This window comes from Triturus cristatus, chromosome 10 (genome assembly GCF_964204655.1).
Source record: "Triturus cristatus chromosome 10, aTriCri1.1, whole genome shotgun sequence".
NCBI classification, from domain to species: Eukaryota; Metazoa; Chordata; class Amphibia; order Caudata; family Salamandridae; genus Triturus; species Triturus cristatus.
The window spans coordinates 1,236,290,514-1,236,307,253 of NC_140593.1; the positions used below are offsets into that span (position 1 = coordinate 1,236,290,514).

The 16,740-nt window shown below is 49.8% G+C and overlaps 1 protein-coding gene across 5 annotated transcripts in view; it reads left to right on the forward strand.

Annotated features, from left to right (window-relative positions):
* Window positions 1–16,740, forward strand: part of HUWE1 (HECT, UBA and WWE domain containing E3 ubiquitin protein ligase 1) — a 1,878,220-nt gene that overhangs the window by 507,427 nt on the left and 1,354,053 nt on the right. For all 5 annotated transcript variants that reach the window (XM_085629865.1, XM_085629862.1, XM_085629866.1 and 2 more), the window contains one exon: window positions 12,414–12,536. In XM_085629865.1, the coding sequence (XP_085485991.1) occupies window positions 12,414–12,536 (123 nt within the window). The remainder of the gene's footprint in view (window positions 1–12,413; window positions 12,537–16,740) is intronic.

A 16,740-nucleotide genomic window follows, 5' to 3' on the forward strand; every position in this document is an offset into this window, starting at 1 on the left:
CCCAACTTACCTCTCGAAGTGGTGGTGGCACCTGAAGAATCCTCGTCCCCGAGCTTGCAGTCTTTTTCTAAACCGGATATTTCCCGTTCAAATCAATTGAGCGCCCGAAGGCTCAAAAGCACCCTGCACCCAGCCGCTCGAGTGGCCCTGGCAGTGCAACCTCTACACCTACCTACTTCCCCACTTGCCCTGAGTAAGTGACCAGGAGCCCAGCTCCTACAGCCGCGTGGCTTGCTAGTCAGCAGCCACCAACCAAGGCCCCCTATCCCTCATAGGATAACATTGGGCCTAACTCTCTCTGCACCCGGCCGTCGATGAGGGTGAACCAACTGTACCTACCTGACCCTGGGGGCCCCTGAGTCTATGCCCAGAACCTCAACTCTGCCAGTCGAGTACTTACCTTTAAACCGATAACTCTATTTTCTTCATAGGGTAACATTGACTGGCTTTTTCCTGAAATTTCTTCTAAGTGTGGACTTTTCAAATCTTAAAATATTCACCAAAAATCAGCCGAGTAACAAACGAAAATACTCACCTGCTCTTAGGTGAGCTCCCAGTGCTGGATCTTGGTGCCCAGCACTGACTCTGAAAAATACTTACAACTGTGCTTGCCTGTAACCCAATTTTCTTCCATAGGAAATAATTGACTGTTTTTCTGTGAAATTTCTTCTAAGTGTCAATTTCTGCAATCTTTAAATATTCTTTAAAAATCGTATAATATCTGAAAACGTAATTACTTACCTGTTTTGGATAAAGGTCCCAGTACCAAGTCTCGGCACCCAGTACTGGATTACAAAAGTAACGAGAACATACTATACCTGCAACTTGAATTTTCTTCCATAGGGAATCATTGACTGTTTTCTTTGAAATATTTTCATAGTGTCAACTTTTAAAATAGCTAAATATTGTTTAAAAATCATTACAGTACTTAAGTCGACTTTCATCACTTGATTCCAAGTACTGACCCAGGACTGAATCTAGGATCCAGTCCTGGAATTCCAAAAGTAATCCTAAAAGTAATCTGTTGCAAATAACTTGAAATTTCCATTGAGCTCAATGCATTGTTGTGTTTAAAATAGTGTTGACTATTGCAACCACTTGTAACTGTTTGCAAAAGTCAATTGCATATTGCAAAAGTATTTATATGAAAAATCTCCTGCTGAGAAAGTAGATTTTAAATCCAAGTGCTAGTTCTAAAATAAAACAATATAAAAACCATTGGCCTAGAGTTCGGTTCTTGAGTGTGTGAGACCATTTGCTGACTGTGTGTACAATAAATGCTTTACACTGTCCTCTGAAACTGCCTTACTGCTCGACCAAGGTACCACTTTAGAGAGTAAGGTTATATCTAACTTTAGCCTCTGTCAAACCCTTGGACTGTGGACTCTGTAACCCCTGTACCTATTAAGGAACAGTATATACAGAGCCACTTTCTCACACCTTCCCTTTCGGGAATTCCCTCCAAATTACCCTCCTTGCCATGGTGCTTGCTCAGAGAACCATCGTCTTCTCCTACAGGAGGAAGTCCTGAATTTACTACAGAAAGGTGCGATAGAGGTGGTTCCAGAGCAGGAGAGCGGTCAGGGATGCTACTCCCGGTATTTCCTGATTCGGAAAAAGGGGGGCAGATTGCGTCCAATATTGGACCTCAGGATCTCGAATCTTTATCTGAAGCAAGAGAAGTTCAAGATGCTCACCCTTGCGCAGGTTCTCCAAGCGCTGAATCAGGAGGACTGGATGGTGTCGATCGACTTGCAGGATGCAGATTTCCACATCCCCATCCTGAAGTCGCACAGAAAGTACTTCTGGTTTACGGTAGGATCACATTATCAGTTTGCGGTCCTTCCGTTTGGTCTTAGTACTGCACCTCGAGTCTTCACGAAGGTGATGGCAGTGGTGGCAGCCCATCTCAGAAGGTCTGGGATTTCCGTTTTCCCCTATCTGGACGACTGGCTGATCAAAGCAGAGTCGCCAGAGACAGTGCTTCATCATCTGCAGGATACTTTGCTCGTTCCGTCCTTCAGGACTTTCTGGTATAGAAGGGTGGACACCCTCCGGGAGTGGGGACTGCTATGGGAATCTATTCACAAGGTGAGGAATCCACTGGCAGATGTATCCATCAGAAGAACAAGTTACTTACCTTCGGTAACGCTTTTTCTGGTGGATACATTATCTGCCTGTGGATTCCTCACTGACCCACCCGCCTCCCCCGTTGTCCATCCTTCTATACCTGCAATTATATTAATGGTGTTTCAAAATGTGTTTTGTTACTGTCAAAGGCATTTTTTATTTTGCCTTTCTACTTATTCTCCACACTGTGTGTGTTGCTTTATATATTATGTGCTGTGTATACTGTGTATATATTGCTGTCAGTCCGTCCGTGTGCCTCAAAGGTACGGAAAAAAGGGCGGAACTGACGTCATCACGCCGACTAGGTCTTCTTATTGAGCCGGTGATGTCAGCGGAGTCGCTAGCGGAGCCGTGTCTCTGTGACGTCTTCGACCTCATCGGCATGGACTGCTACACAAGTTTCCGAATGTTGCTGGCGCAGGGGATATTCACAAGGTGAGGAATCCACAGGCAGATACTGTGTCCACCTGAAAAAGCGTTACCGAAGGTAAGTAACTTGTTCATCGGCTCCAGATTTGGCGCCACACAAACCTTTGGAACCGAAAAAATCGGCACCAAAAGACCAACCTCCACAAGAAGAGCTCTTTCGACCAGATCCAACACACAAAACTCTTCTTAAAGACCCCAGTTCGAGGCATGTGGGCTGCTGAATTCATATCTGTGCATAGATCGCTGCCTAGTGTTGGGTCCGGATGTTTGCACGTTGTCCTGGAAGAGTCTTCGAAGTATCCTTGGATAGGTGACTCCTCCCCTGGACTACAGTGCGCATGGGCATCCTCTCCATCCTCAGATTGTTTTTTTCCGCCATTGGGTTCGGATGTGCTATCTTAACTCCAGTTAGGAAAAACTTTGTATCGAGGCCAAAAGGCCTTTAGTTCGCGTCGGTACTGTTCACTCGATCGGTTTCGACTCTGCCTGTTAGCTTACTAACTTTGGAAACAACTTTTCGCTTTTTACCTGACCATCGACTACACCGACGATGGAGTCGAGGACACCATTCAAGAGGTGCCCGGTATGCAATGCGAAATATCCCCATATCGACGTCCACCCGGTGTGCAACAAATGCTTGTCGCCGGACCACGACGAATCGACATGGCATGGCCTGTGCCCGGTTCCGTTCCAAGAAGACTCTACGGAATTGACGAGCAGCGAGACTCGAAGCGCAGCACGCGGCACCAGCCCCGGCAGACATCTTCAACGCCGAAGATGTCGAGGAATTGGAAATCCTACCCTCCAATCCCGGTTCCGAACATGACTCCGGTTCGGACGACGTCGACGAATCACTCTTTCGCAGAGATGAAGACAACACCGAGGTAGGAGACTGCAATGAGGCCTTAGGGGCCGAAGAGAGTAGCTCCAATGACGAGCAAGGCCTACCCGTTCAGACTGACGAGAGCCCAGTGCCACAGTCTATGGCTCCGGTCGAGGGATCGCCTTCGGGCCTTACCCGAGACCTATCCCGCAGTTCTTCGGCCCCGCCCTCGGGCCCGGCCTCGGACGTTCAGCGGCAGCCATTATTACCTAAACCGGCTGGTTTCCCTTCTACCAAACCGAAACCGAAAGCTGCACTGGTACAAATGAAACCGAAACCGAAAGTGGCGCTAGTCGGATTGAGGCCTTCCACACCTTCGACGCCAGCGACACGCATCGGCACCGAGCGCAACAAACGAGAGTTCGGTGCCGAACTTGAAGCGGCCGATGTCGGAGTCGGCATACGGAAAAAGGCCCTCGGTGCCATCAAACCTGCTCGGCTCGCGGCGCCGACGCCATCGACTCCTAAACCAAAGGTCATACTGCCTGCTGCGTCTCACGTCGCTTCCACGGCAACACCAAAGCCTCCTGCATCGAAAACGTCGACGGCCATTTCCGCCCCTCGACCCGATGACCCACCGGCGCCGAAAAAGTCCACGGCAGCCTCTACAAACCTAGTCGGCGCTAAGGCCTCGAAAGCGCTTCAAGTGCGAACCGTTGCAGCACAAGGCAGCAAAACCCAAACGGTCCTCCAGGACACGTCGGGCTCCGGCCCACCAAAAGCTCAAGCAGCCTCTTCGGCGCCAGCCAACATAACTTGGCCTGCCGCCATCCACGATCCCGAAAATGTTCCAACTCAGGACACGGGTCACCCACACCACGGTTACACCTGCTGAGACGTCTCCGTCACATTACATCGACGCCAATACCGGCAGGATGATTATCCATGACCGGAGGATAACTTCGGAGCCACCCTTGGACCCTTTCAGGATCCCACTAAAAAGAAAGCTGCCTGTGGACTCAGAACCTGTGCTTTGCGAATCTTTCGACTCGCCCTACCAGGATCCTCTATCATTCTCTCCCACACACTCCGACACGGATGCGTTGGCAGACCATATAGATGACCAAGTCTCTTACCACGGAGACATGGACCCTGATGACCAACAGGACCCTGATCAAACTTGGGGCAACCCTGCAGACCCCAGTGCACCTCTAGATGCACAGGACCCACAACTCTATGGAGCGAAAACATCTCCCACAGAGGACACTGCAGCGTTCAATGCTCTTATTGAACGTGCTGCGAATAATCATGGAGTGCAGCTTCACTCTGACACCGTGGAGGACGACTTCCTTATGGACACTTTCGCTTCCTCAGAAAGGCATGTAAAGACTCTGCCCATGTTGAAAGGGGTCCTCAAACCAGCCAAGGACATCTTCAAGGATGATAAACCCCAGGATCGACAAAAAGTACAGATCAGCACCTGGGGACCCTACTTACATCAGAGGCCAATTACCTCTCGACTCCATTGTCGTTGCGAATGCTCGCAAGAGGGCACACTCGCAAACGACAGGTGACGCTCCTCCCCCGGACAAAGAGTCCAAGGTGTTAGAGACCTCTGGCAAGCGAGTTGCCGCCCAGGCTGCCAACATATGGCGCATAGCCAACACTCAAGCGCTCCTCGCTCGCTACGATAGAGCGCACTATGACACATTAGAGCAACTACTCCAACATCTCCCTGACCCGTTCAAAGAAGGTGCAGAAATTCTTATCAGAGAGGGACAGCTACTCACAAATGCTTCCATCAAGTGTGCACTAGATGCTGCAGACACGGCTGCCAGGGCCATAAACACAAGCGTCATGCTGCGACGACATGCCTGGTTGCGAATCTCCGGGTTCAAACCTGAGGTGCAAAATAATATACTAAACCAACCTGTCAACCCCGACTATTTATTCGGGCCGGAGGTTGACACAGCCCTTGAGAAAATAAAAAAGGACACGGACACTGCAAAGTCCATGGGGGCTCTCCAGACTCAGTCCTTTCGGAGCAGCTCCTTTCGTCGCCCCGGAAATAGAGGACAGGGGTCACAGCAGACATACAACAAGGGCAATACCCAAACCACCTACAATAAGAACACCCGGGGTGGATATCGTGGCTCCAGTACAAAGGGCAGAGGACGCGGCTACGGCAACACCAGGTCCTCCCCCAAGAACAAGCAGTGACGCCCTCTCCCTTCCTCCCGACCACATAACACCTGTCGGGGGAAGGCTACAAAGGTTCCTGCCCACGTGGAACTCCATCACCACGGACAGGTGGGTCAAAGATATTGTCAAATACGGTTACTGTCTAGAGCTAACCTCCACTCCACCCACAATACCTCCAAGAAACCGTCCTATGTCCTCAGAGCACTTAACGCTCTTACAGCAAGAGGTGCAAAGTATGCTTCTAAAAGGCGCTATAGAGGTCGTACCCGTCCACGAGCAAGGTACGGGAGTGTACTCCCTCTACTTTTTAATACCGAAAAAGGACGGGTCACTCAGACCTATACTAGACCTAAGACCCCTGAACCGGTACATTCTTTCCGAGCACTTTCACATGCTCACTCTCCAGCAAGTCCTTCCGCTTCTCAAGCAGGGAGACTTCCTGGCCACACTGGACCTCAAGGATGCGTATTTCCACATACCCATTCACCCCTCACACAAAAAATACCTCAGGTTCACTGTTCAGGGACAGCACTATCAATTCAAAGTCCTGCCCTTCGGCGTGACAACAGCACCCAGGGTTTTCACAAAGTGCCTAGCTACTGTGGCGGCACATCTACGGAGGCAGCACATACACGTCTACCCCTACCTGGACAACTGGCTCGTTCAAGCGAAGTCAGCCCACCAATGTGCCAGCCACATGTCCCGCACCATTCACCTCCTTCACAGTCTGGGATTCTCACTAAATTACCCAAAATCCCATCTCCAGCCCGCACACGTACAACAGTACCTGGGTGCGACTATAGACACTCTGGCAGCCACAGCTCAGCCAAATTTAGTGAGTATCAACAGCATGCAAATGCTGATTTCCAAGTTCAAACCCCAACACTCCCTTCCTGCGCGAGTGTTCATGCAGTTGATAGGCATGATGGCCTCCTGCATTTTCATAGTCCCGCACGCGAGATTACATATGCGCCCGCTTCAGGAGTGCTTAGCACGTCAGTGGAATCAGGCTCAAGGACAGTTAAAAGACCTAGTGTTGGTGAGCGGTCGGGCATACAACTCTCTGCATTGGTGGAATCCACAAAACCTTTGCAAGGGCCGACCGTTCCAAGAGCCTGTTCCACAAATAGTACTGACAGCGGACGCGTCTCTCCAGGGATGGGGAGCTCATGTACTCCACTACACAGTGCAGGGACTATGGACGACAAAACAGAAGAAAATGCACATCAACCTTCTGGAACTGATGGCAATCTTCCTGGCCATGAAGGCATTCAAAGTACATCTGTGCAACAAGGTCGTGTTGATCCGGACGGACAACATGACCGCAATGTACTACATACAGAAGCAGGGAGGAACGCACTCTCCACAGTTGTCTCATCTGGCTCAGAGCATGTGGAAGTGGGCCATTCAGAGGAACATGTTCCTCATGGCGGAACACCTCCCCGGCAAGGACAACCAGATGGCGGATCTGCTCAGCAGACGCAGCCACCAGATGCACGAGTGGGAGTTACACCCATCAGTACTCCAGCCGTATTTCCAGCAGTGGGGTCATCCAGAGATAGACCTGTTCGCCACAAGCAAAAACGCAAAATGCCAAATCTTTGCCGCCAGGTTCCCACATCCGCAGTCGCAGGGCAATGCGATATGGATGAACTGGTCCGGCAGATTTGCGTACGCTTTTCCCCCAGCGCCGTTGATACCGCTGGTGGCTCGCAAACTCAGACAACACTCCCTGACACTCGTCCTAGTTGCTCCTACGTGGGCACGCCAGCCATGGTACCCCACCTTCCTCGAACTTTCCGTGGTGCCGCATCAAAGGCTGCGGATCAAACCCGCGCATTTGACGCAGAACCATGGAGAGATTCAGCACCCAGATCCGCAACAGCTGAACCTGGCGATCTGGCTCCTGAAATCCTAGAGTTTGGCTACCTCAACCTGCCACCTGACTGTATGGACATCATCAAGGAGGCCAGGAGACCCACTACAAGAGCTTGCTATGCAGCCAAATGGAAAAGGTTCGTCATTTATTGCGGTAATAATGACATTAACCCGCTGGACGCATCCATCCAAAACATCAATTGTTACCTCCTACACCTATACCGATGCAATCTGGCGTACACCTCTATACGTGTCCATTTGCCCGCAATATCAGCCTATCTACAAACCAGGCAGCACCTCTCTCTATTCAGAGTGCCTGCCATCAAAGCATTCTTGGAAGGACTCAAACGAGTCATTCCACCAAGCCACCCACCGGCTCCAATGTGGAACCTCCACCTGGTCCTCACACGCCTGATGGGTCCACCCTTTGAACCTCTCCACTCATGCGAGATTCAATTCCTCACCTGGAAAGTAGCTTTCCTGGTAGCGATCACTTCTTTAAGAAGAGTTAGTGAACTCCAGGCACTAACAGTTCAAGAGCCATTTATACAGGTTCATGCCAACAGGGTCGTACTACGTACCAACCCCAAATTCATGCCCAAGGTAATATCGCAGTTCCACATGAATCAAACTATTGAACTGCCCGTTTTCTTCCAAAACCCACAAACTGTCGCGGAAAGGGCACTCCACACACTACATGTCAAAAGGGCCCTCATGTATTACATCAACAGGACCAAACCCTTTAGGAAGACAAAACGACTGTTCGTTGCCTTTGCCCCACACCACAAAGGTAACGCCATCTCCAAAGCAGGGATAGCCAGATGGATAGTTAAGTGTATCCAAATTTGTTATCAAAAGGCAAAACGCACATTAACTATTCCCCCACGAGCCCACTCAACACGTAAGTTAGGGGCCTCCATGGCTTTTCTAGGAAATATTCCCCTGCATGATATATGTAGAGCAGCCACCTGGTCCACTACACACACATTTACCAAACACTATTGTGTAGATGTGCAATCAAAACAGCAGGCAGCTGTAGGACAGGCTGTTCTCAAAACCCTTTTTCAGACCGCTGCAGCTGGCACTGGTAGCCGCCGCTAATAGAGGGCACTGCTATATATTCTATGCACAGATATGAATTCAGCAGCCCACATGCCTCGAACTGAATATGCTACTTACCAGTATGCATCTGTTCTTGGCATGTAGGGCTGCTGACATTCATATCGCCCTCCCTCCTCCCCGGCGCCTGTAGCAGCTGCAGCTCTCAGAATTACTGTAAGCATGGCCATCACTTTTCTGTATCTACTCCATCACTGCCACAATGGCGAAAAACAATCTGAGGATGGAGAGGATGCCCATGCGCACTGTAGTCCAGGGGAGGAGTCACCTATCTCGTGATACTTCGAAGACTCTTCCAGGACAACAACGTGCAAACATCCGGACCCAACACTAGGCGGCGATCTATGCACAGATATGAATGTCAGCAGCCCTACATGCCAAGAACAGATGCATACTGGTAAGTAGCATATTCATTTAGAAGTGTGAGATGTTCTGTAGACATTAGATGTTTGGGAGGTATGTGTGGAGGGGTAGAGGTGAGTTCCAGGCTGTAACCATATTGGATAATTTGTCTCACCCACCTGTCTGTGGCGATGGAATTCCAGACAGGTAGGAACTGTGATAGTTTTCCCAGTTATTACTGCGGCCTCTTCCTTTTTTGTTCCCTCTAAAATATCTTTTGCTAAATTAAGTTTGAGTGGGGCTTTTGTAGAATGAAGAAGTATTGTCTGTCCTAATGGTTTTGGAGGTGCCTTATAAAAGGAGCGACGAAAGCAACCTCTATCAGGGGAATTGTAAGCGCGCTACTCACTTGTGGGAGTCTCAAGGCGCTGGGGGGAGGGGGAGGGAGCTGGGGGGGGGGGGGGGGGGGGTGTGGTTTGGCGGCCAAACAGGGACAGGCTTCTGCTCCCCTCCCAGTTGAGGTTGGCATAATAGGGGGTGTACCCACCGCAGGGAACGGACCAATTGGTCCCAACCTTTTTAGGTCTCGGGACCATCCGGTCGGCAGACCGGAAGTCCGGAGATTTAATGTCTTTGAGAAGAGGGGCTTGCACCCGCCCCTCTTCTCTCCTGTTCTCCATTGGCTGGCCTCTTAAATGCTGGCCAGCCATTGGAGAAGCGGCTTGTCGCGCAAAACAGGCCCCGTCTTTTTCGGATTGGGGGGCATGTTTTTTCGTTGCTTTTCGCAGGGCGTGTTTTTCTCTCCTCCAGCCAATGGCAAGAGGAGAGAAAAAGAAACACGCCCCCCAATCCGAAAACGCCACTGCGTTTGTCCGAGGCATTTCTGCTTCGCCTCGGAGAAAGGCAGTGGTGTTCAGGGCGATTCCCTTACGTCTCTGTTGCACATTCAGGAGCATTTAGAAAAATCCTCAACTCGGTACTCCCTGGTAATGTTAACTAATCTACCTCTACTCTGAACCGTCCATCTTCGCTAACCTCCTTAACGTTCGCACAAGCGTCCTCTGTTATGAAAGGCCAAACTGCCTGCTGCCTTGCCTAAAAAAAACACACACAAAAACGTTGTCATCGCGGTGGTGTCCTCTTCACTGTACGAAAAAAACACACACAAACGTTGTCATCGCGGTCAGCTTCGGCAGCGCATGTTTATTTACTTAATTGCACAAGCACGGTCCGCTTCGGCCGTGCTGGTTGTCTCCAGCTGCAGGTCACAGTGAGGCTCCCAAGCAAGGGGTGGGGGAAGCAGTGGTGGCAACATGACGTTTCTGGCTCTCCAAATTTAACAGGACCTAAACGGAAAAGAGCGCAAGCGGGACCGAGACACACAAGGAGGTGAACTGTGTGCAGTGAGAGGTGGTTGCTGCTTGCTGCTGCCACACGCAGATCATGGGACGCTGTTCTTTAATTTATGATAAGCGTATTTCCTGTGTCTTGTTTGCTTAGCACGCATGCACAGGAGGCGTGGCCTTTTCCTACTTCTGTCGATGCCGTGACTCCTGCAACACTGAACAGAAAAGTGTAGGTCAGTAAAGCGCCGCCATCCTTCTCTTGGTGGAACTGGGAGGGTGCAGGGCTTCTTCGATGCTGCCAATAACTTAATTTACATGGCCTGAAAACATAATATGCCCTGATGTTTCTCTCTTATGTCTGGAATTTGCCAGATCAACTAGTCATGAAAAGTGTTAGGCAGAGCGGTGTGTTCCTCAAACAGTAAAGCCAAGCAATAATGCACATTTGCAATGGTTGCGCGCGTAATGTTTACAATATGCGTGGCTCGCACCTTTTGTTTCATTGACGAGTGCTCTTGAGTTTTTTTACGGTATTCTCTATGCATTTTCCTTTCGGCTTTCCAGCCTGTTTTAAGGACATTTTGGCGACCACATCTTTGTCCATCGTTAAATACTGCAAATGGAAACTTTCCTCTGCTGCCAGCAAAACAGCAACTCGACCCTGGGCAGCTGACTCTGCGAACAGCCTGTACCTGTGACAGGAGCATGCTTTGCATCTGAAGTGTATTCAAATCTGTAATCAAAAGGCAAAACGCACATTAACTATTCCACCACGAGCCCACTCAACACGTAAGTTGGGGGCTTCCATGGCCTTCCTAGGAAATATTCCCCTGCATGATATATGCAGAGCAGCCACATGGTCCACTACACACACATTTACAAAACACTATTGTGTAGATGTGCAATCAAAACAGCAGGCAGCTGTAGGACAGGCTGTTCTCAAGACACTTTTTCAGACCGCTGCAGCTGGCACGGGTAGCCGCCGCTAATAGAGGGCACTGCTATGTATTCTATGCACAGATATGAATTCAGCAGCCCACATGCCTCGAACTGAATATGCTACTTACCAGTATGCATCTGTTCTTGGCATGTAGGGCTGCTGACATTCATATCGCCCTCCCTCCTCCCCGGCGCCTGTCGCAGCTGCAGCTCTCAGAATTACTGCAAGCATGGTCATCACTTTCTGTATCTACTCTATCACTGCCACAATGGCGAAAAACAATCTGAGGATGGAGAGGATGCCCATGCGCACTGTAGTCCAGGGGAGGAGTCACCTATCCAAGGATACTTCGAAGACTCTTCCAGGACAACAACGTGCAAACATCCGGACCCAACACTAGGCGGCGATCTATGCACAGATATGAATGTCAGCAGCCCTACATGCCAAGAACAGATGCATACTGGTAAGTAGCATATTCAATCTGGTACATTGGTAGGAAATGCTTTTGTTCTCTAGCTTTCGTTTTGTATATGTACTATGTGTATTTGATTTGAATATTGTATACTGTGTATACTTTGAATCTGTCGTTGGTCCACCTGTTCGCCTTGAAGGCACGGAAAAAATGGGTGGAACTGACGTACTCACGCCGACGTGGCTCTCTTATGGCTCCTGTGACGTCATACGGAGTCGCGAGCGGAGCCGGGGTATTACGACGTCGGCGTAGAGAGCTGGGGAAAACAAAGTTCCATGGAATGCTGACGCAGGGGAAATTCACAAGGTGAGGAATCCACAGGCAGATCTGTATCCACCCGAAAAAGCGGTACCGAAGGTAAGTAACTTGTTCATTATCCCTAAAGATCTGTAAACATTCTAAAGCTTGAAAATGTGTACACTATCTACATGTTTCGGAATTAGTACCTTCTGTCACTAACTTCATGTAGTAAGAGTACATCGAAGGTGCTGTTAATAACTATGGGAGAAATCAGATATTGTGGTGGTGTACTTGAAATCTGTAACACATTGTCATTTGTTTGATCTGTAGCTCATGGCTCATTATGCTCATGGTGTTTTAAAATTCCTTTGCATTTTGAAGATGCAGTCCTAGTCATGCAGTCACCTGCAGCCTTCTGAGGATGGGTTGTTTGTGGTACTTTATTAATTTCTATGCTTTGCTGTTTATGGTCTTTCGTCTTATTTCCCCTAGCTTGACGTTCTTTATCTGCTCTGTTGGCTTTACATCTCCCATGCTGTTTGATGAGCGGAAATATCCCTACCATCTAATGCTGCAGAAGTTCCTGTGTTCTGGTGGACATAATGCTCTCTTTGAGTAAGTAAAAGATGCCTTGTCTGTCTTATTCCTCTGATCTTACCCGTTTTTCCACAATTTGTCTAATTTAAGTTTATATTTTTCTTTGCTACTAGCTGTCTGGCATTTTGGTAACCAAAACTAAGAACCACGAACTTTAATGTGTTAATACAACTGCTTATTGCAATCTTTGACTTCCCTTGCCTGCTACACTTAAATTTCTCAGTGATAGGAATGCTCGCAAACATACACAAACTTACTTGGCGGCAGATGTATACTCTTCGTTTGCTGAATATTTTTCCTTGTGAGCTTTCTCTGATGGAGTGTGGCTAAGACACCAAACAGTTAAAGAAGCAGAATGATGCCTACCGAGCTGAGTTGTCGATCTAAGTGAAAGCACTTGTAGGGAAGTGCCCTTTCTGATGGATACATCTGCCAGTGGATTCCTCACCTTGTGAATATCCCCTGCGCCAGCAACATTCGGAAAGTTTTGTAGCAATCCACATCGATGAGGTCGAAGACTACGTCAGACACGGCTCCGCTCGTGACTCCGCTGACGTCACTGGATCTATAAGAGGACCTCGTCGGCATGATGACGTCAGTTCCCTTTTTCCGCCCCGTCGATTCTAACGGTTTTCGGGACTCTCTCTGTAGCTGTATTTGATACTTTGTTTTCTGCTGGTATCTCACTCTCCTTGTCTTCAGCTGAAAATGACGACGGAGATGTCTGGTTTTAAGCCTTGCCGAGAGTGCGGTAAGCACATGTCAATAACTGATTCGCATGAAGACTGCGTATGGTGTCTCATCGGACCATGATGTAGATGGATGTTCTTCCTGTTGGAAAATTAGCTCAAAGGCTCTGAAGGAGAGGGAAGCTAAATTATTCATTGCCAGGATGAAAAAGGAGAAAAGAGGCCGGAGAAAGTCCAGGTTGGCGTCGAAGTCTACTTTGGGGCATGCTTCTAAGTCCAAGAAGCACAAGAAAAAGAGGAGGCATGGATCTCGCCATCGCTCGGATACAGATGCGACTCCGAGATCAACCTCGCCCTCTCCTTCGCTTGTTCCTCCTATTCGCCTGTTGTCACCTGTGGCTTCACCGGAACATGCACCGGTACCGGTTCCATCTCTGACGCCGGCTCCGTCTCCTGTTCCGATTGAGGAGTTTCCAGTTCCAGGTGAGCCTTCGACTCCGCAGATTCCACCGTCGGCGCCAGTCGGCCCGAGTCCGGTGATGCCTCAGCCTGAGCTATATCCATCGTTTCCAGGCCCAGATTAAGACCCGACGCATTATCTTAATGCTATGTATGGGGTCTTCTCCAGGCGGCTGAACTTCTAGATCTGCAGTTGCCATCTGCAGAGTTTAAGCCTAACATCTTGACAGAGGTCCTACACTCTCCTTCCTCTGCATCGGAGCCGTTGCTCCCTTTTAATGACACCATTATAGAACCGGTAATGGAGGTATGGCGCAAGCCCTTCTCTGCTCCTGCAGTTTCTAAGGTTGCTAGGAGGTATAGGGCAGCTCCAGGGGACCCAGACTTTTTAACATTTCATCCTTCTCCGGAGAGTCTGGTGGTTCAGGCTGCCTGTTCCAGAAAATCTACAGGTGCTTTTCCCCAAGTCCCGAGTGACGGGGATGCGAAGAAATTAGACCAATCTGCTAAGAAGGTCTTCTCTTCTGCCTGTATGGCCTTACAATCGACAAATGCCACCTGTCTCTTGGGCCGGTATATTCATGCTCTTATGGATTCAGCAAAGCAACTGGCCCCAAAACTGTCAGAGGAGGATAGAGAACTTTAATGAGGTTCTATCAGCTACCCAAGCGGCTGCACGTCAGGTAATCCAAAGCGGCTTGGATTCAGCCGACTCGGTCGCAAGGATCATGGGCTCTTCTGTTGCCACGAGGAGGAGTGCGTGGCTCAAGTCTTCCGAGTTCTCCCCGATGTGCAGGCAACGCTCCTGGACTTGCCTTTTGACGGCTCTGGTCTTTTTGGCAAAAAAGCGGATGCTGCACTTCAAAGATTTAAGGAGAGTAAGTCCACGGCTACATCTCTGGGCCTTCAAACTCAGCCTAGGGGTTCGTTCAGGAGATTCAGGGGCTTTGGAAGGTCAACCTTTCGTTCATACAGACAGCCCCAGCAGCAGCAGCAACAGCAGCAGAACACTGTATAAGAGCTGCAGAGTCAGAGGTTGCACTCTAGGTTGACAGCTCTCTTCCTCCTCCTCCTCCTCCTTCTCCTCCTCCTCCTCCTCCTCCTCCTCCTCCTCCTCTCCCACCACTGCAAAGTAGCCCTAGATCCACTATTCAGGTTCATGCTGGTCCTGTGGGGGGCCGGCTTACCCATTTTCTACAAGATTGGGAATCGGTTACTACAGTTTTTTGGGTTCTGGATCTTGTAGAAAATGGGTACGCCCTTCCCTTTCAGGAATTCCCTCCAAACTATCCTCCTTGCCAAGGTGCTTGCTCGGAGGACCACCTTCTTCTCCTGCAGGAGGAAGTCCTGACATTACTAAAAAAAGTGCGATAGAGGTGGTTCCAGAGCGGGAAAGGGGTCAGGGATGCTACTCCCGGTATTTCCTGATTCTGAAAAAGGATGACAGATTGCGTCCAATATTGGACCTCAGGATCTTGAATCTTTTTCTAAAGCAAGAGAAGTTCAAGATGCTCACCCTTGCGCAGGTTCTTCAGGCGCTGCATCGGGAGGACTGGATGGTGTCGATCGATTTGCAGGATGCTTATTTCCCCATCCTGAAGTTGCACAGGAAGTATCTCCGGTTTACGGTAGGGTCTCAACATTCAGTTTGCGGTCCTTCCGTTTGGTCTTACTACTGCACCTAGAGTCTTCACGAAGGTGATGGCAGTGGTGGCAGCCCATCTCAGAAGGTCGGGGATTTCAGTTTTCCCCTATCTGGACGACTGGCTGATCAAAGCAGAGTCGCCAGAGAAGGTGCTTCATCATCTGCCGGTTACAACTCAGCTGTTGTACAATTTTTTTTTTTTTTTCGATAAACTTGCCCAAATATCACCTGGTTTCCTCTCAGCACAACCTGTTCATATGGGTGGTACTGGACACTGTGTCGGGCATTCCCACCTCCACAAAGGATTCTCGACATACAGGAAATGATTCCCTTGTTGTACAATGGAGCGGTCGTTCCAATTCTGAAGGTCCTTCGCCTGCTCGGTCTGTTTGCTTCCTGCATTGTGTTGGTCATCCATGCACGCTGGCACATGAGGGCGCTCCAGTGGTGCCTCCGCAGGCGGTGGTATCAGCACAAGGGAGATCTCGGGGAGTCTGTGAGGATCTCCAGAGCAGCTGCAGCGGATCTGTCTTGGTGGAGCGTGGAGGGCAATCTGTCTCAAAGAAAGCCCTTCCATCTACCTCCATCGGTGGCCACAGTGATAACGGATGCATCCACTTTAGGGTGGGGTGCGCATCTGGGGGATCTGGAGATCAAGGGTCTTTTGTCTCCAGAGGAAAGGTTGCTTCACATCAACCTTCTGGAATTACGGGCGATACGTTTGGCGCTCAAGGCCTTCTCCCTTCCCTTCGCGGTCAGTCGTTTCAAGTCCTGACGGACAACACTACCGCGATGTGGTATGTCAACAAACAGGGAGGGAGGGGTGGGGTCGCTTTGTCTCTGCAGAGAGGCACTGCGTCAATGGTCCTGGGTTCAGGACTAGCAGATTTGTCTGATGGCAAATCATTTGGCCAGGGTTCTGAACGTGCGTGCAGACAGTCTGTCGGCAGTTCTCTGCCGACCACGAGTGGAGGCTTCATCCAGAGGTGGTTCGTCACGTTTTCCGGATGTGGAGAGCCCCTCGGGTGGACTTGTTTGCCACTCACGGGCACTCACTGCCAGTCTTTCTGCAGTCTCCAGTATCCGATGCAGGGCGCTTTAGGGGACACATTTCAGTTGGATTGGAGCTCACATCTCCTTTGTGTTTCCTCCCATACCCTTGATTCCTCGGGTTCTGAGGAAGATTCGCAAAGACCGGGCCCAAGTCATATTGATCGCCCCGGATTGGCCAAGAAGGGTGTGGTATACAGATCTTCTCCACCTCTCCTCGTGCTTTCCGCTCTGTCTCAGGGCAGACCTCCTCTCGCAGTCGGAGGGGCAGGTTCTACACCCCCACCTCCAGAGCTTACACCTTCATGCTTGGAGATTGAACGGGGCAACCTGAATTCTATTTCTCACCCGCCAGATGCGGTAGATATAATTTTGTCTG